The sequence below is a fragment of the Lissotriton helveticus genome, chromosome 12 (assembly GCF_964261635.1).
Source record: "Lissotriton helveticus chromosome 12, aLisHel1.1, whole genome shotgun sequence".
In the NCBI taxonomy this organism is placed as follows: Eukaryota; Metazoa; Chordata; class Amphibia; order Caudata; family Salamandridae; genus Lissotriton; species Lissotriton helveticus.
The window spans coordinates 126136818-126163683 of NC_136073.1; the positions used below are offsets into that span (position 1 = coordinate 126136818).

The 26866-nt window shown below is 45.7% G+C and overlaps 1 protein-coding gene across 4 annotated transcripts in view; it reads right to left on the bottom strand.

Moving 5' to 3' along the window:
* Nucleotides 1-808: 808 nt before the first annotated feature.
* QTMAN (queuosine-tRNA mannosyltransferase) overlaps nt 809-26866 on the bottom strand; it is a 140982-nt gene continuing 114924 nt past the window's right edge. For all 4 annotated transcript variants that reach the window (XM_078671406.1, XM_078671402.1, XM_078671404.1 and 1 more), the window contains 3 exons: nt 22755-22823; nt 1634-1955; nt 809-1490 (listed from right to left, as the gene is read on the bottom strand). In XM_078671406.1, coding sequence (XP_078527532.1) covers nt 1006-1490; nt 1634-1955; nt 22755-22823 — 876 coding nt within the window. In that variant the 3' untranslated portion in view covers nt 809-1005. The remainder of the gene's footprint in view (nt 1491-1633; nt 1956-22754; nt 22824-26866) is intronic.

Consider the following 26866-nt stretch of genomic DNA (forward strand, 5'->3'; position numbering starts at 1 on the left):
CGGTGTTGGATGGCTGGTGTGGAGTATGCACTACGTATAGAGAAGGCCCATACATCTACGACATAGAAAAACATGTCCATTATGGAATAAAAGGATGTGACACCGTATGGGACCATTGCCAGGTGCAGTGCATTCTGCAATACTTTTGGACTACTTCATGTGCAAGACCCAGACAATACCTTAAAAAAAAGTACCATGGTACAATCTATCTTGCTTACTGTACGATTCTTACATTTAGCTACTGCTTTGGAGTTCTGTTTACCAGCTACAAAACGTGTAATTCAAAACAGACACAAAAGTACTAGGACCACTGTCTATGCTCTCCCCTCACATAAGGATAATGGCTACAGATAGTATTTAGCAAGAATGGTCAACATGATAGGAGAGCACAAAGTCCATATCCTCCGCACTTTACTGCCAGTAAAACACACCAATGATCAGTGCTGGCGCCGGTTTTTCGTTCTTCCGAAGATGATAAAAGGAGTACAACTGAGTTGGGTAAAAACATAGATGAATGAACGCAGAGGTCAACAGTTGGTGGTGTGAAATCTAAACAGTCAATGCTGAAAGCACAAAGATGCACTAGACCCTACACATGCAGTGACCGAATGAAGAAGATCAGCATGCATAAGCCTTCGTCCTGATATTAATGGCCAAACACATGCTATTTTTCATAAAAACATATAGCACCTCTTCACACACATTTGCAAAATAAAGAGTCACACTGTTCCCCTAACAATGAAGTACAAGGTAGATATTTTCTTGAAGCTGAGCTGTAGGAAAGAAAAGGGCAACAGATCAGAAGAAATGCATTACACCTTTTGTCTTTTTTTTATTTTTAAGGTTTTACTAGAGGCAGCTGAAAAGACAAAAAAGAGAGCAATAAAGGGTACATTACAAAACCGCTACAGCACTTTGAAATGTCTTAAATGCCCCATAACCAGCTACAGACGTGATGAATCAGTCCAGAAGTTGACCTAAAGGTTATGTCCCAAAATGATCTGGTTAGGCCTCATCTTTACCCACCCGATGCATGAGTTTTAGGGGCACCATAAACACATTTAGTGGACAGAGCTCAAGGTCTTTCCAGGGAGCTTTATTGTCTTGTGAGGCTCTTTTGTCTGAGTTAGTTGGAGTCTCTGACGGCTGGCTAGATGGAGGCTGCATGTGGCTAGTTGACGGGGCATGACAAGTGGGATCTTCGATCAAATTAGTTCTCTCATCTCTACGGGTTTCTGAAGATGAAGAGTCTTTTTGTAAGTTCTCTTTAGTCTGTTCCCTTTGCGTGGATGGTGGTTCCACAACTCGTTTACAGCTACCTAATCCCAATCCCACTTTGGCGGTGAGGCCACCAAGGGATTTGCGTGCCTGCTGGTGGGGCATGTTCAGGTTTCTGAAGGACTGGTACATGTGAGACCTCAAGGCCAGGCAATCCAGCTGCTCAAGCTCCTTGGGCAGGGAGAGGAGCAGGTCTAACACCACAGCAGATTCTGAAATGACAAAATAGGGTGGAAAGATGGCTTTAGAAAATACGATGGGAGCACAGAAAGAAGCACTGATTAATTGAGCCTTCATTATAACCCTCACAACAAATAATTGCTGTTTTAAAATCCAACCTTGCTGTTATACTCACCGAAAGGAGAGAGCTCCGGTCCCGGACCTCCACGAGAAAGTTCAAAAAGATATTTATAGATGTTCTCAAAGTCCAGAGTTTGTTCTGCCTCATGAGACTTGACGCCATCTCCTGAAGAGGCTTGTGGGGATTCCGTATAGCTTTGGGTGCAAGACACAGGGGATGTCTGTTCTGTGGGGCTCCAAGATGTTGATGAGGAAAATGAACCTTGGTTGGTAAGGCTTTCAGGTTTAAAGAGAGGCTTCTTTACAGGGACGTTTGTGGGCTTTGTTGGTATCGAATGCAATAAGCTAGTTGGCTCCGTTGCGGCAATCGTCAGGATCTACAGATGGAACAATGAAACAACAATGAGGAAGCTCCATCACAAACTTCCCTATCCGCTCTCCTCAACCCTCAAAGACACGACAAGCGATTTATGGAGCTATGTGCTCAGTGTTCAACGCAGAGCTTATCACCACAAAACAAGACAAGTGGAATATGGCGCTCACAGTTAATCCACAACCCATTCTCCTCAGCGAACTATGTTAATCTGTGGTCTTTTGAATCAGTTATAGTCCATCAATGACCTTTGTTTCTTCATTACCAATTGTAGCTGAACCACAAAAAGATTAGAGAAAGAAAGGCCTGCCCAGAATAAAGAATACCAGACCCTTCACTGGTGAGGTTTTGCAAAACGCAACAACCCTTAAAAGGAATCATGGTATCCGGAGAGCCCGCCTTCTAAAGCTTTTCTATACTTTTAAAAGTTGACAGTTCTATGAAAATATGGCCATGATTTGCTTTGCTTCACTGCAGAGCTATCAAGTCTAGGGAAAAAGTCATGTTCAAGTCCATCAGCAGGCTCCTGGTATTTCAAAGTGTGTTATGTTCTTTTGCCTCCTCTGTCACTGATGTTGGGTAGCGGGAGCCATCCATCTAGACTTTTTACTCTCAATGAACGTCACAATATCTTGCTTATAAGACAAACAAGGCAGAATAACTCTGTCATAGTTTTAAAAGTTTATGAAAAGTTTATACTTTACTTGTATAGACGTTTGAAGTGTCCCTATCTTTAGATTATAATAGGTCTTTAATCATTCCCAAGCTGAATCTGAAAACTGGGCATTCACAGGTTTAAAGTCGCATACCTACAATGTCTGCCTTCCCTTCAGTAGGGAGTGGAAGCCTGTCGGCAAGGTCTGTGAAGTAGCTGGGTTGTTTATAGATTCCCACAAGAATCTATCATTTATGTTAATAGTATCAAAACGTGATTGGGTTCAATCTTCATGTCAATTCGTTTCCTAGGTTTCATACCGAGGAGGTCTGAGTATGGCTGACGGGAGGCTGTCTTTCAAATCCAGTAAGTGACATACTTGCTGGAAGTTCTGGGTTCCAAGATGCTTTTCATGATAAAATGGGGGGGGCATCTAAGGATGCTGGCAAAGGAGGTACCACGATATGGGGTAAGCTAAGTAATTGTTGACTTGAGTCAAGATGACATACCACCCAGCAGATTAGAAAGAACAATAAAGAGTAATAGGTGCATTGTGCTGGTCATCTCTGCCAGTGTTAGTCTGGGCAGCATTCCAGTCTGTTGGGAAAAGACCAACCGCATACAAATCAGCACAGGCCTGATTCAACAGTAACAGCCCAGCGAGAACTGCTAGGCCATGACCACTTTGAATGGGAACACAAGTCACCTGCTCATTCTTGCCTCATTTGGACTCATCAGCGCCTAGAGACCCTTACCGGTGAGTAGTGCGCTCTATAAATACATGATTTATTTGATTGATCAGTGAGGTGTAGCTAGTGTCCTTTGGCAAATCTAGGAGGCAACTCATGCCTAGGAATAACAATTTACCTCAATGTGTCTCCCATGGAAAACCAAAACGTGATGGGAGCGATACCTGAATTATTCGCAGCCATTGATATTCACTCTGAGTTGCAATCCACTTCATAGTTTTCCTGATCAATGTCTTACTACAGACAGGGCAATGGGGTGCAAAGTGAAGCGTAACCGTCAGTGGCTGGGATTAATTTAGCATTCAACAATCACTTTTTTAGAGCTGACTAACAGTAAAGGCATTTGTCTGAGGCCAACAATAACGTACGAACCGAGTCCCAAGACACTAAGCTTTGCCCATCTTCTAAACACCTGCATTCCCCTTTCATAAGTATAAAGCAGCTTCTTTCAGTTGGCACAACAGAAAGCAAACTGTGCCAAAGGCCCTTGCTACCACATGTGCGCTCAATCGTAACCAGAAAGGCAGAGGTTACAAAACAGTGAGAGCTGCCAAAAATGGCCTGTTGGATTCCTTTTCATTGAAAACATGCTACTCATCACCCAACGATTCTTGGAGCGGTCTAAAGTTCAACAAAAAAATATTCCAACAAGGAAGTGACATGGGGTGAGCAGGGGATAAGAAACATTGAGAATAAAAGGAGGGTGAGATGAGAAGCTTCTCGGAATTCTGCTGATAAACGAGACTTAAGACAGTAGAGGGCGCTTCACAACAGCAATAGGATAGAGGACAAAAACCATGAACCAAAAATCAGAGGGCAGGTTTGATGGCTACCAGTAACAGAGTCCAAGACAGTAATCCTCCACACTATTGAAACACATGCTTAGCCCTACACACTCCCGACACCAGTTCAGAAGCAAAACTGTGCAACAATCAAAGTTGAATAACAAATGGTACAGCTGGGAACAAAACAGTAGTCTGTGCTCCACTCTTTACAAATTCTCTTGTGAGTTTGTGTATGGCTTTACTCTTTCAGGACATATCTGGACTAAGGTCAGGAAATAATTATTTGCTGCCCTTAATGGTGGACCAAGATCATTTTGTGACTTATCTCTTATGCTGTGCAATGCGCGGATTCTGATAGCATCACAAGAGCTGGTCCTGTACCACCCTTGCCTGTTTAGGTCCTCTTCGCTGTCAATCTTATGGCACTCTTTAACTGGACTGACTGTTGACCCTCGGGGCATGGCATCGAATAACCTAGAAAATGTCCATGCCATCCCCTCATATTCTTCTCCAAATTGGATTCTGGCCAACCAATAACTATCAGGGTAGCTCATCCCATATCATTCTCTAGCATTTCAAGCATCTTTGAGAGAAGACACAGATGCCAAAAAGCAGGTGTACAAAGGTTATTTCCTAATGCAGACCATAACATTTTCAGTAACGCATGCCCTCTGCTCTGAACAGAATTCTCAATATCTGTGATTCTCACCAAGATGCCATCTGGAATTTGGAGGTCAAGTGGTCTGCCCCAGGGAATTATTCACTTTTCCCCGCCAAATGACATGTTATTTATTTTCAGATAGCAAAACCCCAACATTGGGATAACCAAACAGTAGTTCACAAGTATGCATCATCATTATTATGACATGTATAAGCCATGCTTACCCCCAAGCCATGCTTTCCCAGACCACATGCTTGCCCCCGCCCACCCCCTAGATGGATACCCAAATGTAGCCAATCTACTGAGAGCACTTTCCACGACCCCACATTTCACTCTTATTTGGCTAGCAGTAGACCAATGACCAACCCCCTAGTTTAATCAGCAAGTTGGAAACTTTAGAGTTTTGGGAAAACTATACAGAACTCTTTATCTTTCAAATAGTCCAAAGTGTGACACATGCTTTCCTATTTATGGCCCATTGTATTAAGTTTGCAGGTGAATTTTTCCATGTCCAGCAACATCCAAAGTTGGCTATGCCACTTTGGCACTGTATGAATATTTGGTGATTTCCATTGGAGTGCAATCATATTAGTTATCAATCATATTATTTATCAATCTCCAGTACGCCTTGTACAGATGCATGAGTTTAGCTGGGCTGAGGTAGAATACAAACGTCCCCGGATGTGGTGGCAGTACGTACCCCAACACCCCCTTAATATGACCGAGATTAATGCTTTTTTGGAAGGAAATCCTCAGACACTTCAACCAGACATTTAACATATCTCCTACATGACCACACCACCTTCAACATAGGCCAACAGTCCTACCAAACATATGCTTCATCTTAAAGGGTGTAACATGCCATCCTATCATAAATTTGTACATCTATTCTGCACGCTTTTACGGAGGGAGGGGATGTCAGCCCAAAGCTTCTGCCATTGACAGTCTTCCGTGATGGCCCTGCCACTTTTTTATAATCAACCATTCAAGAGTGGTACCCACATCTCCTAGAGCTGCATACATATTTGAAGAGGAGCACCCTAGTACCAGCATAAGTAGCAAATGGCTTCTCTCATGATGTTAAAGGCCAGTTGCAGCATCTTTATTCAGTGGGTGGAAGGCCCAGTGCCTTAACTGAAAAATAATGCCTGTCGTCAGTTTTTAGCAGGTTATATTCTTGATTACACTGGAATTAAGATTTGATTTTACCCCCTTGCAACAAGTATTTCAGAATCCTGCACCCTCCTTTCATCCAATTCTCAAAGTCACCTTTCGCAGTTCCAAGTGAAAAGTCTAGGTTGCCCATGAATACGAGAGGGAAGGTGGTCAGTTTCCGATTTCTCATGACCTAGTCTCCCATTACTCCAGTGTCTGTTTCAAAATCTCTGAAAAGTATCCTAATGGGGGTCTCGCATCCTTAGCTAGCCAGGGTATAGTCCACGGAGCACGGACCAACACAGCTGCTACCATGAGGATCCAATGCATTTCAATATCATACATGGACCGATTAAATAACAATTGGGATTGTGATGCCAGATATTTTTAATATCCAGTATCCCCAGCACAGCAATCCAGAACATCTATTTGATATCAGTATATTTCAAAACCCACGCTCTTTTACTGGCCACTATAAAAGGATCAATAGTTTCTGCAAGGCCTTTATTTCTCCTTAGGGGAGTTTGACTGGGAGCACCTGGAAAAGATAAAGCAGGCTGTGCAGTATGCTCTGCCTATTTTCAGCTACTCTACCTAACCAGTATACAGAAAGGTTATGCCATTTACATGGATCATTAGCTGGTGCATTAAGCAGCCTGGGGAAGTTTGCTGTGTATGAGAGTGTGTGCTTCGGAGTAATGTATGTTGCCAAGCCATTGATGTTTTTATTGGCCAATCGCAGAGAGGTTACAGCTGAGAATCAGTCTTTGACTTCAGGGATAAGCCTACACCGAGGATCTCAGACTTTTTAAGGTTACCCTTGAATCCCAATACTTTCCCATTAACCTCTAGAATCTCCATAACCCTTGGTACTGAACACTTCGGCCCCATCAATGAAAGTAAAATATCATCAGAAAATAAGTTTATCTTATGATGTTCCCCCCAGAAGGCATCCCCATAATATCTGGATGTTGTAGAATAGGGTCTGTTAATTGCTGAACGACCAGGTTGTGTCCCTCTTGTTAATGTAATCCCCAATGATCGAGCACTAACAATTACTTTTGTTGTTGGCTCCTTATAACTAGATGCTATCCATGTTAACATGCGAGGACCCAGGCCAATCGCCTCCAACACTTGGAAGAAAAATCATCCAGCTTACCTAGTCAAATGCTTTTTCAGCTTCCAATGAGAGGACTGCCAGGGGAATCTTTCTAAAAGTATTATTTTCAATCAGATGCGGTACATGACCAGTGTTATCTGCCGCTTGTCTCTGTGGGACAAATCTTGATTGGTCCGGGTATACGAGGTGAGGCAAACGTGGCATCACGTTTTGCTAGTCAACACTTTTATAAAGACTTTGGATTCAAAGTAAAAAAAAAACTATTGGTCAGTAAGCCTCACACTTACGTGTGGGTTTCCCTGTTTTATGTATAGCAGTGATATTTCCAGCAGCCATCGGGAGTGTTACTGTGTGGAAGTGAAGGAAGAAGTTAACCAGCACTCGCAGACATGGGGTTAGTTGCGACCTAAGCTGCTTAGAAAACCTATTAGTTATAACTAAGGTACCGGAGATTTATCAGAGTGTAAATTCTAGATTTCTTCTAATGTAATTAACTCTTCCAAAATAGCTCAATTGGCTGTGGTCAGTTTTTGGAGAGGGCCCAACGTAGAAAATTCTCTCCATCCTCTAATCGAACGGGGTCTTCACAATATAGGGCAGCGTAATAGTCTCTGAAGGCTCTTATTTTGTCCTTATTCCTAGCAAAAAGTGTCCCACACTCCCAAGAAGGTTTGAGATGTTCCTATACGCTCCTCTTTGCGTTAGCCTTCTGGCCAGCAGCAAGTCAGTCTTATTGGCTTGTTCATAAAACCTTTGCTGTAATTATAACAGTGCCTTTTCTGAATTCTCCATAGCTAGGAAGTCAACTTGGCCCCTCAGCAAAGCAGCTCTTAGAAAGATCTTTAGGGGGCCAGTAAGTCTGTGCTATTCCCATATGACTTTCAGTTCTACTTAAAATTAGTCCCTATATGCCTTTGTAGTTAGACACTGTTTCGCCTTTTCCACTATACAACTGCATAAAAGGTGTACCAAACTACATTCAGAGACACGTCGTTTGAGTCTCTCAATTAAGTATTGTGTGTTTGTGTCCCTTAGCACCTGTACACACAACCCAGCTGAAAGAAAGGCTTTCTCAAATTTACATGTGGAGTTCCTATTAGTCTCTTGTTGTCGTCCCCCTCCGACACGAGCATCGAGTCTTACAGCGCAAGGCCGAAAATTAAAAAAATAAAATGTCTGTATATGGTATGGCTGGAAACCCACAGCCTCTTCTAAGCACCATCGAGGCCGCGAGAGACTTCTGTGCCAGCTAAACTCGGGGAGCTGAGTTTAAATTGACATATCGCAGAGCTTGCACGAGGCCCAAGGAGGGTAAGACCACGCCAGATGAGTGCAGGAATGCCTGTGAAAAAGACAGTAACTGCGGTACATAAGTATTGTAGGCATCTGGAGGCAGACCATTGAAAAGGGAAACCAAGAGAGGAACCGAGGAACTACAGCAGAATACTAGGAGTACATGCAGGAACAAGACTGGTGGAGAACAAGGGTGGTGGTGGCAGCCTCTGAAATTGCGAGCCAGATGGGGAGTAAGTGCTAATCGTCTGGACAATTACACGAGTGAGTGACTTAATGGTTTATGTACCGTATTGAGTAGTCGGCACATATTGGAGTGGGGAAGGCATTCAAGTTAAGCCCCATAGCCTCCGTCCTCCCTTTATAATCCACTATTGGGCATAAATATGCGTACCCTGGAGCTGTAATCTGAGAGAGACAAACATGGCCCCAACAAGAGCTAAGTCGCGCCAGGGACAAACCCGGAAGACACACTGGAGCAATGAGTAGAAGCTATGGCAAACCCACCCAGCGAGCGAAGGAAGAACCTCCAAAAGAGCCCGCGGACAATGGAGGCAGGGGAACAATTGGTCTCCAAGTTAATTAAAGACTTTGTCGACAAACATTTTTTCAAGAAGTAAGTACAGGTCGCTGCATCACTCAACAGGGTGGGGGATGGGGGGAGTGGTACATTCAGTAGTTCTATAGAAAAATGCAAGCTTGCGGTCGCAGGATTTAAGTAACCCAATGATAAAAAATATCTACCGACTGTATGGTAGATGATCACCGGTTGCCAGAGCCCACATTGTCCTCCTTCCCATGGTTGTTCTCGGTTTTAGAGAATGGGTCTCCACAAATAGATGGGAATGGGGACATTGGGGATGGGGCAGGGGTGAAGGGGCCGGACCATGGGAAGAGGGAAGCAACCAGCGATACTCTGGAACAGAACCAACGGAGTGTGCTATTAGGCTAATGACAATATAAAAGAAAAATACCCCTTGACACGGTGGAAGCTGGTACGAGGGCCCTTGCAAATATATATTGCAATGGATGACATTCAGGTCAGTGGTGGACCTGGAAAAGCAGTATTTATCATGTAGGATGTCCGAACTGGTTGGTGGTTTTAATTGATACATATTTGTGTTTGTTTGTGTTTGTCAGTCACTCCATGTACAGACTCAGAAGTCCAGTGAGGTGACTTTTGACCCTCGCTGATTTTGGTACTGTATTGATTATTGTATATATCTCTGGCTCTTGTCTTTCTGTTGTCAATTCTAACCCCCATCCTTGTATTTTGCCTATGCAATCCTGTACGTCACGTGTTTATCCCTGTAAAGCGCTCTGATACCCTAACGCAGAGCTTTCCAAACTGTGTGTCCCGACACAGTACTGTGTCGCCTGCAAAGGGTGGATGTGCCGCGGGATGACACCGGTATTAATGGGCACTTAGCACATAACTGCTGCTAATTAAGAGGCATTCCTTTGAAATAGTGTCAGCAAACACCGTCGCAACAGCGCGGACTTCCTGACACTCTGCTCTATGGGGACAGGGAGATTCACAACAAAGCAGTAAATGCTCTTTTAAAGACCTGCAAAGCACTGGGGTGCGGCTGTGTGTGTGTGTCCAGGAAGCTGTCTCTGCCCAGGCTGGAACACACGCGGGGTGAGGGGACAGAGGGAGACAGACAGAGTGAGGAAGACAGAGGGAGACAGACAGAGTGAGGAAGACAGAGGGAGACAGACAGAGTGAGGAAGACAGAGGGAGACAGACAGAGTGAGGAAGACAGAGGGAGACAGACAGAGTGAGGAAGACAGAGGGAGTGAGACAGAGGGAGAGATAGAGACAGACAGAGAGATAGATAGAGACAGAGGGAGAGAGTGAAGGAGAAAGAGGGAGAGAGTGAAGGAGAAAGAGGGAGAGAGTGAAGGAGAAAGAGGGAGAGAGGGACGGAGAAAGAGGGAGAGAGGGACGGAGAAAGAGGGAGAGAGGGACGGAGAAAGAGGGAGAGAGGGACGGAGAAAGAGGGAGAGAGGGACGGAGAAAGAGGGAGAGAGGGACGGAGAAAGAGGGAGAGAGGGACGGAGAAAGAGGGAGAGAGGGACGGAGAAAGAGGGAGAGAGGGACGGAGAAAGAGGGAGAGAGGGACGGAGAAAGAGGGAGAGAGGGACGGAGAAAGAGGGAGAGAGGGACGGAGAAAGAGGGCGACAGACAGAGAGAGGGCGACAGACAGAGAGAGGGCGACAGACAGAGAGAGGGCGACAGACAGAGAGAGGGCGACAGACAGAGAGAGGGCGACAGACAGAGAGAGGGCGACAGACAGAGAGAGGGCGACAGACAGAGAGAGGGCGACAGACAGAGAGAGGGCGACAGACAGAGAGAGGGCGACAGACAGAGAGAGGGCGACAGACAGAGAGAGGGCGACAGACAGAGAGAGGGCGACAGACAGAGAGAGGGCGACAGACAGAGAGAGGGCGACAGACAGAGAGAGGGAGGGCGACAGACAGAGAGAGGGAGGGCGACAGACAGAGAGAGGGAGGGCGACAGACAGAGAGAGGGAGGGCGACAGACAGAGAGAGGGAGGGCGACAGAGGGAGGGCGACAGAGGGAGGGCGACAGAGGGAGGGCGACAGAGGGAGGGCGACAGAGGGAGGGCGACAGAGGGAGGGCGACAGAGGGAGGGCGACAGAGGGAGGGCGACAGAGGGAGGGCGACAGAGGGAGGGCGACAGAGGGAGGGCGACAGAGGGAGGGCGACAGAGGGAGGGCGACAGAGGGAGGGCGACAGAGGGAGGGCGACAGAGGGAGGGCGACAGAGGGAGGGCGACAGAGGGAGGGCGACAGAGGGAGGGCGACAGAGGGAGGGCGACAGAGGGAGGGCGACAGAGGGAGGGCGACAGAGGGAGGGCGACAGAGGGAGGGCGACAGAGGGAGGGCGACAGAGGGAGGGCGACAGAGGGAGGGCGACAGAGGGAGGGCGACAGAGGGAGGGCGACAGAGGGAGGGCGACAGAGGGAGGGCGACAGAGGGAGGGCGACAGAGGGAGGGCGACAGAGGGAGGGCGACAGAGGGAGGGCGACAGAGGGAGGGCGACAGAGGGAGGGCGACAGAGGGAGGGCGACAGAGGGAGGGCGACAGAGGGAGGGCGACAGAGGGAGGGCGACAGAGGGAGGGCGACAGAGGGAGGGCGACAGAGGGAGGGCGACAGAGGGAGGGCGACAGAGGGAGGGCGACAGAGGGAGGGCGACAGAGGGAGGGCGACAGAGGGAGGGCGACAGAGGGAGGGCGACAGAGGGAGGGCGACAGAGGGAGGGCGACAGAGGGAGGGCGACAGTAAAGAGGGAGACAGACAAGAGGGAGACAGACAAGAGGGAGAAAGACAAGAGGGATACAGACAAGAGGGAGACAGACAAGAGGGAGACAGACAAGAGGGAGACAGACAAGAGGGAGACAGACAAGAGGGAGACAGACAAGAGGGAGACAGACGGATACAGACAAGAGGGACACAGACGGATACAGACAAGAGGGAGACAGAGGGAGACAGAGAGAGAGAGAGAGAGAGAGAGAGAGAGAGAGAGAGAGAGAGAGAGAGCGAGAGAGAGCGAGAGAGAGAGAGAGAGAGCGAGAGGGGGGGGGAGGGAGACCGAGAGGGAGACAGAGAGAGAGGGAGACAGACAGAGTGAGTCAGAGGGAGACAAAGAGAGAGAAAGCGAGGCAGAGAGAGAGAGGTAGGGAGACAGAGACAGACAGGGATAGAGACAGAGACAGGCAGGGACAGACAGAGACAGGAACAGACAGATAGAGGCAGAGACAGGGACAGACAGAGGCAGAGACTGAGCCAGAGAGGCAGTGAGACAGAAAGAGAGATGGAGTGGGAGACAGAGGGAGAGAGAGAGGGGGAGACAGAGGGTGACTGAGGGAGGGAGACAGAGAGAGAGACAGAGAGAGAGGGAGACAGAGAGAGAGGGAGACAGTCAGGGGGAGACAGAGGGAAGGAGAGGGAGACAGAGGGCGACAGACAGAGAGAGAGGGAGGCAGAGATAGAGGGAGACAGAGGGAGGAAGACAGAGAGGAAGAAAGAGAGAGAGGGAGACGGAGGGAGACAGACAGAGGGAGACAGAGGGAGAGAGGGAGACAGACAGAGGGAGACAAAGGGAGACGGAGGGAGAGAGACAGAGAGAGAGAGACAGAGGGATAGAGAGAGAGGGAGACAGAGGGAGGCAGATAGAGAGAGGCAGATAGAGGGAGGGAGAGAGAGGGAGGGAGGCAGTGGGAGACAGTCAGGGGGAGACAGAGGGAAGAAGAGGGAGGGTGACAGAGAGAGAGGGAGCGAGAGAGGGAGAGAGAGGGAGGGAGACAGACAGAAGGAGAGGGAGAAATGGGGAGACATAGGGAGAGGGATACAGAGAGGGAGAGGGAAAGAGAGCGAAAGAGAGAGGGAGAGGGAGGGTGACAGAGGAATGGAGACAAAAGGGAGGGAGACAGAGGGACGGAAACAGAGGTAGACATAGCGAGCGAGAAAGAGCGGCAGACCGAGGAAGACAGACAGAGGGAGGAGGGTGACAGGGAGAGAGACAGAGGGAGCGAGACAGACAGAGAGAGACAGAGGGCGGTAGACAGACAGAGAGAGACGGGCGGTAGACAGACAGAGAGAGACAGACGGAGACAGACGGAGAGAGAGGGAGGGAGAGGGAGGGAGACAGTGGGAGAGAGAGGGAGGGAGACAGAGAGGGGGAGACAGACAGAGTGAGTGAGAACCCCCCCGAACAATCGCTCGCTACACTGCCTTACTGTGTCACAAAATGATGCATCTACAAAAAGTGTATCCCCAACATGAAAAGTTTGGAAAGCTGTGCCCTAACAGGTCATGTTCGCGCTATATAAAACCTCAAATAAATAAATCAACCAGGAGTTGATAGATGAAGATGTGGGAGAGCCGGAGCAACACACTTCCCTAAACCTAGAAGTCCCAGCTTCATCCTTGTCTCAATGCTAGATATTACGGTCAACATTAAAAAAAAGCCTGCAAGGGATCGGTGAAGTCAAAGTGTTAAATAACGATATTTTAAAATCTCAGAAAACCCATCTGTAGGCTATTGCCACAGAGCTTAAGAAAATAAGAGACCTCATGCCTAATGTAGGTTGATCAATGGAGGGAAATAGGAATCCCATCACTGATGACCCAGACAAGAAGGCTGGCACATCTACACATAAGGGGGAAGGGATATAACAATATACACCTTCAGATACCCTATGCTGATAAAAAACTGGGGACAGCTCATGATGAACAGGCAAAACATACCTCCTACAAAGGAGATAACAAAAGGGAGATCCGGGGGGCTCACAGGAAAGAAAGAAGGAGAAAGGGAGCACAAATGCAGTAGGGTCAGGAAGCTGCGCCGCAACCCCCCGTCCCTCCCCCCCTCACACACACACACCCAACAAAAGTACTATTAAGGGGCATTCAAGGGGGTCTCTTTAAGAAACACAGGAATGATAAGGAAACAAAGGGAGGCATAGGGGACGTCTTCTTGCTGCCAAGGAGCCAGGGGGTTGGTTGGGTTATGTAGGAATACAAGGAAATTAACATAAAAGGCGTTGGTACGGTAACGAAGGATGGGCAAGCCAAAATAGAGCTATTAATAAAGCAGAAGGCAAATTAAGAGAAGAAGGGGACACAGACAGCACACAGCAGCAGGATGGAGAGGCTACAAAAAACATATAAAACGTTAAAAGAAAAAGCAAGGAAACTGCTCACACTTGTTATTTTCACTATCGAAATGCCCAAGCCTGAAGGAACTATCCTCAAATGATCTGAGACTTGTGGGGTCCACGAACACACAGGCTAATGAGGTAACAAAAGTATTATTGCACCGGGCAATAGTAAAGACAGCACCAGAGCATGCGGAAGCCAAGAGGGGATCGGCTTTGTAGCAGGAAGTGACATCCCAGATGTAGGAAGCCTCACAAGCCCATTCCTCAGGCACCATGCAGGCCTGGGCATAGGTTAAGTCATCTTTGACACGCAGGGGAGTGGGATTAAAAGGCATGTAACGAAAAGTAGGAAGAGGGTGTTCAAAGTTACAATCCCATGTCAAACCCCAAAAGAATACATGGGGGCCAGGAGCAGAGACAATTATATTCCGGAGCAGGCCACATTAGATGAAAACAATGCCGGCTGGTTGAGCGATATTGATTAGGATGAAGAGGGGTCGCACAGCCTAGGGATCCTATCTTTGAACACCTCGGGTTTTGTAAAGAAATCAAGGGAAGATGTGCTTGAAGAGAGATTGGAAATTTATGAGACTCGATGCTTACAAGAAACTTGGCTGTGCGACGAACCTCCAGTAGTAGGCGGTTCTTGCAGGTGAATAGAAGTGCCAAGAAATGGGGACAAGGGTATCCATCAGGGGGGTTGCTAACCCTCATTTCCACAAAAGAAGCAGAAAAGATAACAAGGATAAGTTGTACCTGGATCGTGGCCTGCGGAGTAAATCTATATGCTGCAGACCCAAGGTACGAGAGCATGAAAATCATTAATGTATATATCCACATGGGGAATATGGAGCAGTATGGAAGCGAGATAAGAAAGTTTAAGGAAGACGTAGAATGGATCTGAGCAAATTACCACAAGGACATGATCCTGTTGATGGGTGATTTTAATCATAGATTGAATCTGAAAAACTCTTGACTCCCGGTTTAAAGGAATAAGAATAGCATATAATATCAACCTTGCTAGGTTTCCTACATGTGTAACAGCAAAACGGGATGTGGCCCTTGTGATTCACCTGGGGTCACTGGAGGTGTTCTGTTTAAACTGGGGCATGGATCAATATTGCCCGGCTAGACAGATATTCAAACACAATTACAGAAGTGCACGATTGATTACATGTGTATGCTTGCTTGGTTCTTTGACAAGCTTAAAAGCTTTGTGGTAAAACATCTAGAAGGAAGCGATCACTACCCCCTGTATTTGGAAATCAGGATAGGGGTTGAATCGGTCCTCCCAGTAGAGGCAGAATATCCCAAATGGCTAACCACAGGGATCTCAGAGAGCCACCTGGAAGAACTTGAGAATTTCCAGCAGAGCCAAGATACGGCACAAACATTGGTCAATAGCACGGGCTGGTATGACAAAATAATCCTCCAGGTGGTACTGCGTCTAAAAGTGGAGTTAAATGGAAAAATGTGTATGCAGAAAAAGGCCCAAGAAGATACAAGGACAGGGAACATTTGGTTTGATATAGATTGCAGAGAACTAAAAAGGCTTGTGAAGGAAGCAAGGAGGAACCTCAGAGTAAAATATGATTACAAGAGGCATACAAACCTCCAGAACCTAAATAGAAAATAGAATACAATTAAGTAATGATAAAAAGGGCTCTTAAAGGGGGCTGCTGGAACAATAGGTTAGAATCTATTGCAACCAAAAACACAAAAAAAGTTATGGGTGTGTGTGCTCATTAAAATGTGTAGTGGGAGAAGAAGCATGGTCAACATTATAAGGAATTGTATGGAACAGGCCAGGAAGAAGAGAGCAGGACAGCCTGGTCTGATATAGACGAGGAGTTTAAAGGACAGTTTCACTTGCAAAATATTAAAAGATACTAAAGGTGCCTTGAAATTAACTAGCGGTACAAAAGGGGGTGGTGATGAAACAAGCTTCCGAGGACCCGGCTTGCTTGAATCCAGTGGCTGAGCATACCCTGCCACACTTATGGTGGCCAAAAGCGGTACAAAAGGGGGTGGTGATGGCCGCCATAAGTGTGGTAGGGTATGCTCAGACGTGAGTCCCTTGGTCACTTTGCCACTGGATTCAAGCAAGCCGGGCTGAAGACGGCTGTAATGCCAGAAACCGGTCCTCGGAAGCTTGTTTCCGGTCCAGGGAAGGCATGGCTTGGCAGTTCGGGCTGGACTGTTCCCATGAGGCACAGGGTCAGACTGATTTGCATATAGCCATGTCTGAACTGGGGTGGCAGAGTGGGCTAAAGAACGGTGATGGATCAAACCCAGATCTTTTGACTGGGTGTGAGTGTTTGATTGATTCAGATGCTCCGTCCATCACCACCCCCTTTTGTACCGCTTTTGGCCGCCATAAGTGTGGTAGGGTATGCTCCGACGCGAGTCCCTTGCTCAATTTGCCACTGGATTCAAGCAAGCCGGGCTGAAGACGGCTGTAATGCCAGAAACCGGTCCTCGGAAGCTTGTTTCCGGTCCAGGGAAGGCATGGCTTGGCAGTTCGGGCTGGACTGTTCCCATGAGGCACAGGGTCAGACTGATTTGCATATAGCCATGTCTGAACTGGGGTGGCAGAGTGGGCTAAAGAACAGTGATGGATCAAACCCAGATCTTTTGACTGGGTGTGAGTGTTTGATTGATTCAGATGCTCCGTCCATCACCACCCCCTTTTGTACCGCTTGAAATTAACTAGAGCAGCCGGCCCAGATAATCCTCTCTCCATCATAATTAAAACCAGAAATGACTGGTGGGTGAAATTCTTCCATTGCGCTTTTCAGGGATTCCTGTCTATTGGCAGGTTCCCTGAAATGTGGAATGGCACAATCATCAGACCCACACAAAGACAATACAGAAAACACCCAAAATTATAGAATGATCAACTTCCTTGATGTGGGTAAAATATTATTCGCAAAGATCATATTAGGAACTCTTATGGATTGGCCAGAACTCCATAAAACTGTTCTATCCAAACAAGGGGGGTTTAAGGAAGGCCACTCAACGACTGACCAGTAGTGGAACAAAGGGGTAACTTGTTCTGTTGCTTTGTTGACTTCCGCACAGAATTTGATTCAGTTTATCGGACATGCCTATGTGAAACGTTGATTAAAAAGAAAATCCCTCCAAGCCTTCTATCCATCATACAGAGTCTGCATTCACAAAATTAGGCCCAGGTAACAATGGACATAGATGGCAGACTGACCCATAAAATTCCAACCAGAAATGCCTACGACAAGGTTGTGTCTTGGCCCCCCTGCTCTTCTCACTGTTTATCGCCTACTTACCAGTTGTATTGGCTGATGCAAAGGGGCTCAGCCCAAAAATGTATGGTACCATAAAGCTTGCCTCCTATACACAGATGACTTGATCATAATGGATATGAAGGAAAGAGGCCTTCAAAATACATTGAATACATTTATGGAGTACTGCAATAGGAAAAAGCTGGTGATCAACATGGATAATACCTAGGGGCTGGCATTAGGTGGGGAAAAAAGGCATGTCATTTGGGGCCAAATAAATTAGAAACTGTGAATAACTACCTAGGGGTTTGGTTCAAAAAGAGTCTGACATGGGAAGAACACACTAAGACACCTAAAGGGTGATCCTAAGCATCAATAAACGGCTTTAAAAAGTTTACCAAGTATTATGGAAATATTTCCTTACGACCTGTGTTGACAGCTTACGTGGCTATAGTCCGCCCGCAATTTCACCACAGTGCTGAATTACTATGCATAAGTGGCAAATTAAACTGGGAATATGGAGAAAGAAAATGCCTGAAAAGCTTGCTGCCATAACCGAGGTCAGCAAGAAGCAGGCAATTAGAATGGAAACCGAGTTAACATCCTGGAATTACCCATCTTTTGCTGACACAGTAAGATTCTGGCAACACCTAGAGAAAGAAGAAGGGCAAAAGATCTCGATGTGATAACATTAGATCTTGCACAGTGAGCTGAGGTGGGCCAAGAATGCTAAAAGAAACATGGGCAAAATATGCAGGATCTTGGGTCTGAATCTCCCTAACAAGAATCTCCAGATAGAGATCACAAAGGGCGCGCTTCGTACCTTGGTAAGAAATAAAGCCAGAGAGCAGGATATGCAGTATCTCCAGGGGAAAGCCCCTGTTCAATTTACGCATGAGTGTTTTTTGTATACTGACATTTTACCAAACCCCAGACTAACAGCCCAGATTTTAAGACTAAGAATTTGTATAAACCTGTGCCACATTAGCAGCAATATGAAGTCAGCATTGATGGATGAGCAGGGAAAATTCACTTGTGGGTTACAGGTAAAGTGTGACTGCCTGCACATCCCAGTAGATTGTTTGAAAATGCAGTCACCTGGGAAGGCAGTCCTAAAGTCACTCTTCTTAAAATATGGTACATATGAACGGAAGCAAGCTGTATTGTTGCTAACAGAAATGCGTGTCTTGGATGTGACATGCGCTTTAGGAAGATTTGCAATGGCCATTATAAGTATTTTATCAGATTGTTTAAAAGGGATTCATTGACATGTTTTTATGGAATGTAGGAATTGTATGTATTGTGTGTAAAGTGATTTAAATATTTTTTATATGTAAAAGGATGATTGTATATATGTTGTTTCCTGATGTTTTAAGATTCAGGTCAAAATAAACATATTCTTGACTGACAAGAGCTTCACGCGAGAAAGCAGAGAAAGTGGTGGCATACAGTTGATCCTGCCAACGGCCTGACCTTCAGAGTCCGTGACATGAGTTTCTTGCAAAAACACAATTTGGACCCCCCTTCATTTCAAATGAGCTAGGACATTATTACGCTAAGTGGGGACAGGGTGAGAGGCAGCGGACATTCCACGTGAGCACTTTAACTTGTGTTGCCGTAGTCATCAAACCACGAGTCAAGAGTTCCAGGAATCCTATTCAGACCCATCATCACCAATATTATTCACATCTTACTGCGCCAGGCAAATAAATTCCACTGCCAAGTGCATGCCGACTGCAAAAAACATGTAAAAAAACAAGGGGCAGTGAGAAGCTAAATTGGGGCAACCCTCAGCCTCCCTTAAACGTTGCAATCAGTACACAAGCGAGGATAAGCCTCACAACTGGTGAACTATCATTTTAGGAGGTCAAATGAACTGTTCCCAATATGTGTCAAAGTGGAAAGGAATCTACACTGAGGTTAAATCGGTGCGACCCTTGCATCACATGGATATATGAATAAGATCCTAACCCACTATCATTGGAGGAATGTGAAGAGATAAATAAGGTGCAAGGATGTCCCGTGGTGTAAGTGTGCCGACATGAATAGCCCTACCACCACTACCTCAAGGAGCCTGAATTTTTAGGAGTCATAGAACATTAGAAGAAAAGGTCCTATATTGTCTTTATGACTTTAGGCTCCATGTTCAACGTACTGTGCAACCCAGTATTAGGAGCTGGTATTTAATACAATCTGTAGAATATCTATGGATTTAGTTGTCCTGAAAAAAGCCTGCGGACTCTGAATAACACTTGTAACAGGCCAAAACATGTTGGCCTTACTGAGCTATAGTTGTTAGGGGTCATTGCACTCATAATATCACACTGTTTTTATCACAACGAAAGGACCTTATTAATAAACAAGAATTCGGACTCTGAAGACTTTTTTTTAACTTGCACTTAGGTTTTAGTAAAAGCTAAGATTGCAAACCACATTGAGCCCACCCACTTACACTAGGTGAGGTGGATGAGGATCCGATGATGAAACATGCTGCTGTTGATGGTACTAATGTGTGACAATCCTACTAATATATCCATGTGATGCAAGGGTCGCACCAATTCACCTGGGTGAAGATCCATTTCCACTTTGATATATATAAAGAACAGTTAATTTGATCAAAGCCCACAACAAACAAACATAAAAAACAAATAACAATCCAGTCCAAACACACCATAACACATGGCTCATTGAGAAGCCAAACAAGGGCCAATGGGTTAACAAGGTGCTTAACGAAAGAAGCCTTCCATGGGAGATTAGATGGGGGGGGACAACTAGAGAACGGAGAAGCAGCACACTGACATGCAAACACACACAAGGGGACGCATCGGACAAGACCAGTCCCCTTCACACGACTCTCACATCTCACCCAGAGGATCAAACACAGGAGAAAGAGGCTTCACAGTCAATCCACTCACCGAAACAACTATAGGTACAAGTGGAAAAGGAGCGAAAGTAAAAATAAGAGTGCACCGCAAAACCACACAGCATTAAACAATACCACCCAGCGAACTCGGATTAACTCTCACCAAAGTGCTCTCCAGCCCTGGTATAACAGTCTCCAGACTCCGAGGCAAAGCTATAATCCCCCGGTGAGGGATGATGAGTGGAACCCTTGCTAATCACCAGTGAGCACAGAAGTCTGATCTGGCCTCGTTTGCTCTAATTCCACTTCGGAATGAGTAGGTCAAAATGCCCCTCTAAGCCTACATCGTTGGCACCCTGGGCTGCTTTAACTTCAGTGCACACGGTACACTCAATACGAGATGGACGCATTGTCCACAGCAAAAAGGCCATGTACATGTGCTTGTTGCAGGAGGTGATCTCTATCTTGTTAATATAAGAGGTGTTCCACTACAGGACGCTGTGGGGCCCCAGGGTAATTGCACCAGTACTCTATGTGCACGTTCTAAAGCAAAGAATTTGGAGAGGCCCTCTGAGGCCACCACCTCCTGCAGCCAATTTTCCAAATAAGCCAACAAGTAGCCCCCCTCGACCCATTCAGGGAAGCCCACAACATGAACATTAATCAGGCGCGTACGTCCCTCTTGATCGTTCAGACGGGCCACCAGGTGTGAGTCTGCACCTCAAGAGTTGTGATGCGAAGGTCCACAGATTGGACGGTGGGGATCGAAGACTGTACAGTGCTCTCAAGAGAATGAACCCTCTCTGACAGTTTCCGCGGCTCCTCTCAGATGAGACCCAATTCCACAAACAGTAAGTTGGTTTTACATTCCAATCATTTGCCAAGAGTTATCGGCTGCCAGAAGCGTCTCAAACTTGCCATTAATATATGCCTTATCTCCCATCCCAGCAGCCTGCTTAATCTCCTCCTGGGGCGGCACAGGTGGCCACATCCACTTTGGCCCTCTGCGTGCACCCCATCATCACCCCACTAAGGTAGGAGAAAGCACAAAGTCCCAGTACAACAACATAGGATGAACTATTCGGAGGCCCAGATAGACGTCTCCCAGGAAGGGCCCTCATCAATGGTTCGCCCGAAGGCACAAATCAGCTCTGCCAAGGCTCAAGGGCTTATCTGACAATGCAATAAAGGAAATCAGCAGCTCAGAGATGCACTCACCCCGAAGCCAGGGCCCTCCAGTGGCAGATCAGTCCACTGCACAGCTCTCCCAAAGGCTCAAAAGGAATAGGTCTACTCCCAGACAGAAGCGAGAGCGCAACCCCAATGATCAATGCGGGCCCTGGTCTGAGCCTGGTCGCAGAACTCCCATGATGCAAAGTAAATGCCATGGAAGAGCATCAAATGAAACCAGGTGGCCCGTTTGTCCAGGAGTCCGCTGTGCAGGCAGCAACAACAGTCAAGATCCCCCAGAGGCCCCGCAGTCCACTGCATGTCTCCCCCTCAGGAGCAGCAAGAAGAATTAAGGTCCATAGGGCGGAAGGCTGGGGGGAATCTGCGCCACAGCCATGGTATCATTTCACTGTGGCCTCCACTAGTAAAGCGGGGCTACCATCTTTCAGGCAATACGAAGCTCCCAGCACCTGGAGTCATCTGACCTGCTCCATCACTTCCACTCACCCAGCTCGGCAAACGAGGGATTCTGCAGGATCATCCTGCACTGGGAGGCACAACTTCTGTGTCGGCGGGAGCAGGTGTGGTAGACTGGAGCAGCCGGGGGGTCGCGGGTGGAGAGGAGCTAAAGCAATCTGTCTCCTAAAACCATGGCGGTTGGCTCTCAACCCTCTCCCCTCAAAAAAAGTATGAGTTTCAAAGGATATATTTTTAGTAGTAATGAAAATTAACATACTTTTAAAAATGATAATTTATGTAAAATTAAACTAAAATGAAATAGAAACCATTTTAATATAGGGTTATGATTAAGCATCAGGGCAGAGGTTGGACTGCCTTAAGAGCCTGATAGGTGGTAAAGGGTTATAGCGAAGGTTAAGGGTTAGGGATAAGGAAAAGGAAAAGGGTTAAAGTAAGAATAATGGATAGGAGTGGATGAATGGTTGAGATTACATTTAGGGTAAGAGTTAGATTAGGACATGTTGTTGGTTTGGGGATAAAAGCCTGGGATTGGGCATAGGGTTCCTGTCTGATTAGAATACGGGATTGTTTATGGATGTTGAAAGGGAGTAGGTCACGGTTAGGTTTGGTAAGGGACAGAGTAAAGGTTAAAAGGTTCTGTTTAGAGGTTAGGTAGAAGTAACCAAGATTAAATTAAGGGTCATAATGACAAAAGGGCATAGGTAGTAAAATTCAATTTTTGTACCACTATTTTTTTCTATTTCACATGCATATATGTAAGTCACAAGTTTTTTTAACCTCTGCATCTTTGCTTCAAAATTTTTGTCCATTACATTTCAGAAACTATTTATTCTTTTTTTTAGCACTTGCGTAATTCAGTAACAGGGGAAAATGATGCAGACACATGGAAATATGTAGCATATGAATGAGATAACTGTCCCATACCTGAGAAAAAGCAGCGGTCACTGCGTCATCCAGTTTATCTGACACTTTCTCAGCCAGTTCCGTCCATACCTATGAAAACAGATGAGCGCAGAGAATTAGAAGAGGCTTCTATTTTCCACAGTAACGTATCACATTGTTTGCAGCCACCATTAAAACCTTTTGGTGTAGAGCCGAGAAAGTCAGAAGAATAAACAATGGCAATCTGGGGAAAATGACACTGTGACATTTAGTTACTAAGACTAGATAAACAGCCTTCAGCCCCAGTTAGCTGTGGGGTACTCAGGTACTTTGTCTCTATCCAGGTTATCCAACGCATAGGGGAAGAAGGTTACTTAACATGTTCCTCAACTGAGGGGCAGAACAGACAAAAAGTATAGCGGTGTGCCATCAGCTGTTCTACTTGCCCATTTTACAACTGTTGATTATTAAGTAGAGGCGGCTAATGCATTTCCAATAAGGACTAACGCCCGCACCATGATTCCATTATGTAACATTCCCCTTTCATCCAACTGCGAGGTCGCTTCTACAGACATCGGTAGCCATCTCTTGGAGACCTCATGCTACCAATACACTACTACATACAATATACACATACAGTAGAACGGAGTTTTGTCAGGGCTTCCAGCCACTGTTTGTTAATTGGTCGGGTGGGTTGTCCTTATATTTATGGAATTTCATGGGTTGCATGGATTTGCCCATACGTTTTGCATTGACTTCTGTGATACAGCTTGTTTTTAAGCAGTCCTCTGTGATAATATTTTCCCTGGTCCTTGAAGCCCACCACCATGTACATGCTTATCCACATTTAACCACTTGCATGCTAATGACAAGGTGAACTCGTCATGAGGCACACTGGAGCTGTGCTCATGACAAGGTCAACTCGTCATGTATAATGGGAAACATCAAAGCTCAGTGCAGGAGGGGAAAACCCCTTAGCAGCCAAGTGGTAAAAGACTGTGGCCTGGCAGTCGCTTACTGTTGCAATCACTCATGGTTTTCTGGCTTTACCAATGCTTGTTGATTTAAGGTACACATCATGGCAAAGCCAATAGCGTCATGCACCCAGCCATCTAGATTAAGAAAAAAAGAATTCCAAGATGTCTGCTGACTGCGCGCAGGAAAGGTGGCCATCTAGATATGTTTTTTCATAAAACTTACAAAAATATCTTGGCAAGAAGAGCATATGTGCAGCAGGCAACTGTATATGTGTTCTCTAAAAGCATAAGAAAAAGGATTACAAAATAGTCACTGTGCATAAGCGCACATACTCCAATACAGGGGGCAGGGACTGTGTAGGGGTTGGAGGGAGGGAATCTATTGGCAAAGTCAATAGGTCAATGACAGCCCAATATTAAAGGCAATGCCTACTGCTTTGTTAATGCTCATTAAACTATGATAGTATTGTATTTAATAAGTGTTTATTTCAGAACCATCAAGTCTTTTTGGGCCCAGGTGGTTCTTCTTAGTACTTTGTACATTTAGCTTGTGCTCTGCCTTTGAGGAGACATACATATACATTGGTATCTTTTGCATACATGTGATGGCAGTAAGCAACCTAGTGTATGTACAAAGGATCAAAAAGTACTTTTAAAGACTGAAGAGCCCTTGTTTTAAAGGTTTTACTCACTCTGTAAAGTAGGATGGTTGATGTATGAAGTGTTACTTTCTTATCTCAGAGTTTTTGTGTTGCATAGAGCTGCACTAAAATTCTGTTTCAAATGTTCCTTTCATTTTTTCAGGTCAGTGAGATTAAATGCAGGACTAGCGGTCTACCATCTTGTCAATATACAACGTGAGGTAGTGCCTTTACTCTATCCATGGGCTCTCCTGTGCCCAGTGTACGGGAAACATTACTTGAATTACTTGCATGTAATAATCATTTTGAATCTTGTAGTGCTGTAGATTCACTGTTCTGCACATTCCTGCCATCTAGTGTTGGGCGGTGACATTGCAAGTTTTTTTTGTGAACGGGATTTTTCGGTTTGGAGTACCCCAAATCCACAATGTTGCAGGACATAGACTCCTCGTTAAATTGTGTTTTCCTATGTGGGAGCAAGCAAGTATGTGTTGTGCTGCAAAGCACTACAGTCTATGTATATTGAAATAATGCAGAAATGTGTTTTGAGCAAGTTTACGTTAAAAATGTCACACCATGAGATCAAACTGAGACAGGCAACTTAGGTTCATGTGAATCTACAGCACTAAAAGCTGCAAACCAATTGTTACAGGTAATTTACATTTTCCATTTGCAACTTGTGCAGTTGCCGACACATACTGTCAATAGACTGAAAAGCAGAGCCCTTCTCCCTAAAACACCAGCTTTAGTGTTTTGAAACAGTGCTAAGGGCTGGTTGCCTGATCTGTGCTTCTGTGCAGACATGAATGTCCACATAATAATGGCGGGTGAAAGGGTGGATGCTAGACCTTGTAGCTTTACACATGTGTGCAAGTAGGATTTTACCTAAGAAAAGAAAACAAGTTACTTACCTGTAACTACGGTTATCCAGTATTGGTATCTTTCATAGATTCACATGCCTGAATCATTCCCCGTCGTCGAGGCGGGAGTCCCACGGTAAATAAAATATATAATAGCAGTGCCTAAAATTTCTTGTAGTAGGCTGGAAAAGCCTAAAGGCCTAACCAGGCCTCAAAACTTAGCAGCCTATCTACATCATTATGTAAAAAGACCTGAAATATTAGCCTCAGCCAATCAGCTGTCCTCACCCTCTAGAACCTTCCCAGCTCAGGCAGTTCTCCTCAGATTTTCCCAGCACAAGTGAGAATTAGTATCCTTAGCCAGAACTGCCCTACCGGGGAGGAGGGTGGGTGCATGTGAATCTATGAAAGATACCAATACTGGATAACCGTAGTTACAGGTAAGTAACTCGTTTTCTTATCCAGTATTAGGGTATCTTTCATAGATTCACATGCCTGAATCAGAATAGCAAGCAGTAACATCATGTCTGTCGATAGAGGAAGGTGGGAGACAAAGAAAACATAAATCAATCCCCACACAACCAGGAAGGTAATAGAGTACAAAACATGTTAACATAACATATGCATCAAAACCTTCAAATATAACAGATAGGACAGCATTATAAATATGTAAAGTTTAAAATATATAATCTTTCCAACCTTAGTGAAGAAGATGCTGCAGCACTGCATCACCAACAGCTGTGTCATCTTGAACTGCCGACTGCAGACAGTAATGTTCGGTAAAAGTGTGCACACTTTTCCAAGTAGCAGCTCGGCAAATGTTCTCTAGAGTCACTCCAGCGAAAAGGGCCGTAGATGTCGACACTGTTCTTGTGGAATGAGCTTTGACCTTCCTTGATAAAGGTCTATTGGCCTTGTCATGACAGAAGGTAATTGTGGAAGACAACCACCTGGCAATAGTTGCTTTTGTGACAGCTTGACCGAAGGTGGGTCTTCCATAGGCAACAAACAGTTGTGTAGATTTACGTATGTCTTTCGTTTTTTGCAGATAGAATTTCAGACACCTTTTGACATCTAGAGAATGTAAAACCCTCTCTGCAGGAGTTTTTGGATCCGGGAAAAAGGTTCTGAGTTTGACCGGTTGATTAATGTGGAATTGAGTTGGCACTTTAGGAATGAATTTAGGGTTGGTCCTAAGTGTAACAAAGTCCTTAGAGAATTGCAGAAAAGGGGGAGTAATAGTGAACGCCTGTATTTCACTAACTCTGCGAGCAGAAGTAAGAGCCAACAGGATTGCAACTTTCCAAGTCAGAAACTTCAGTTCCGCTTTATGGATTGGTTCAAAAGGCCTTTTAAGAAGTTGGGAAAGGACTACATTAAGATCCCATTCCGGAGGAGGAGGACGAACTGGAGGAAAAGCTCTGAATAGTCCTTTAAGGAATTGTTTGATCAAGGAAGAAGAACATAAGGATGGTTTGCTGGAGTTCTTCCTGAATCTGGATATTGCTGCCAGATGTACTTTAATAGAAGAAAAGGCTAGACCTGATTTAGCCAGAGAAAGCAGGTATGGAAGGATGGCTTCAGGAGGAGCCTGCAGCGGATGAACGGCATTATCTCCACACCATGAACAAAACCTCTTCCACTTGAAACTATATGTTTTGATGGTACTTTGCGCA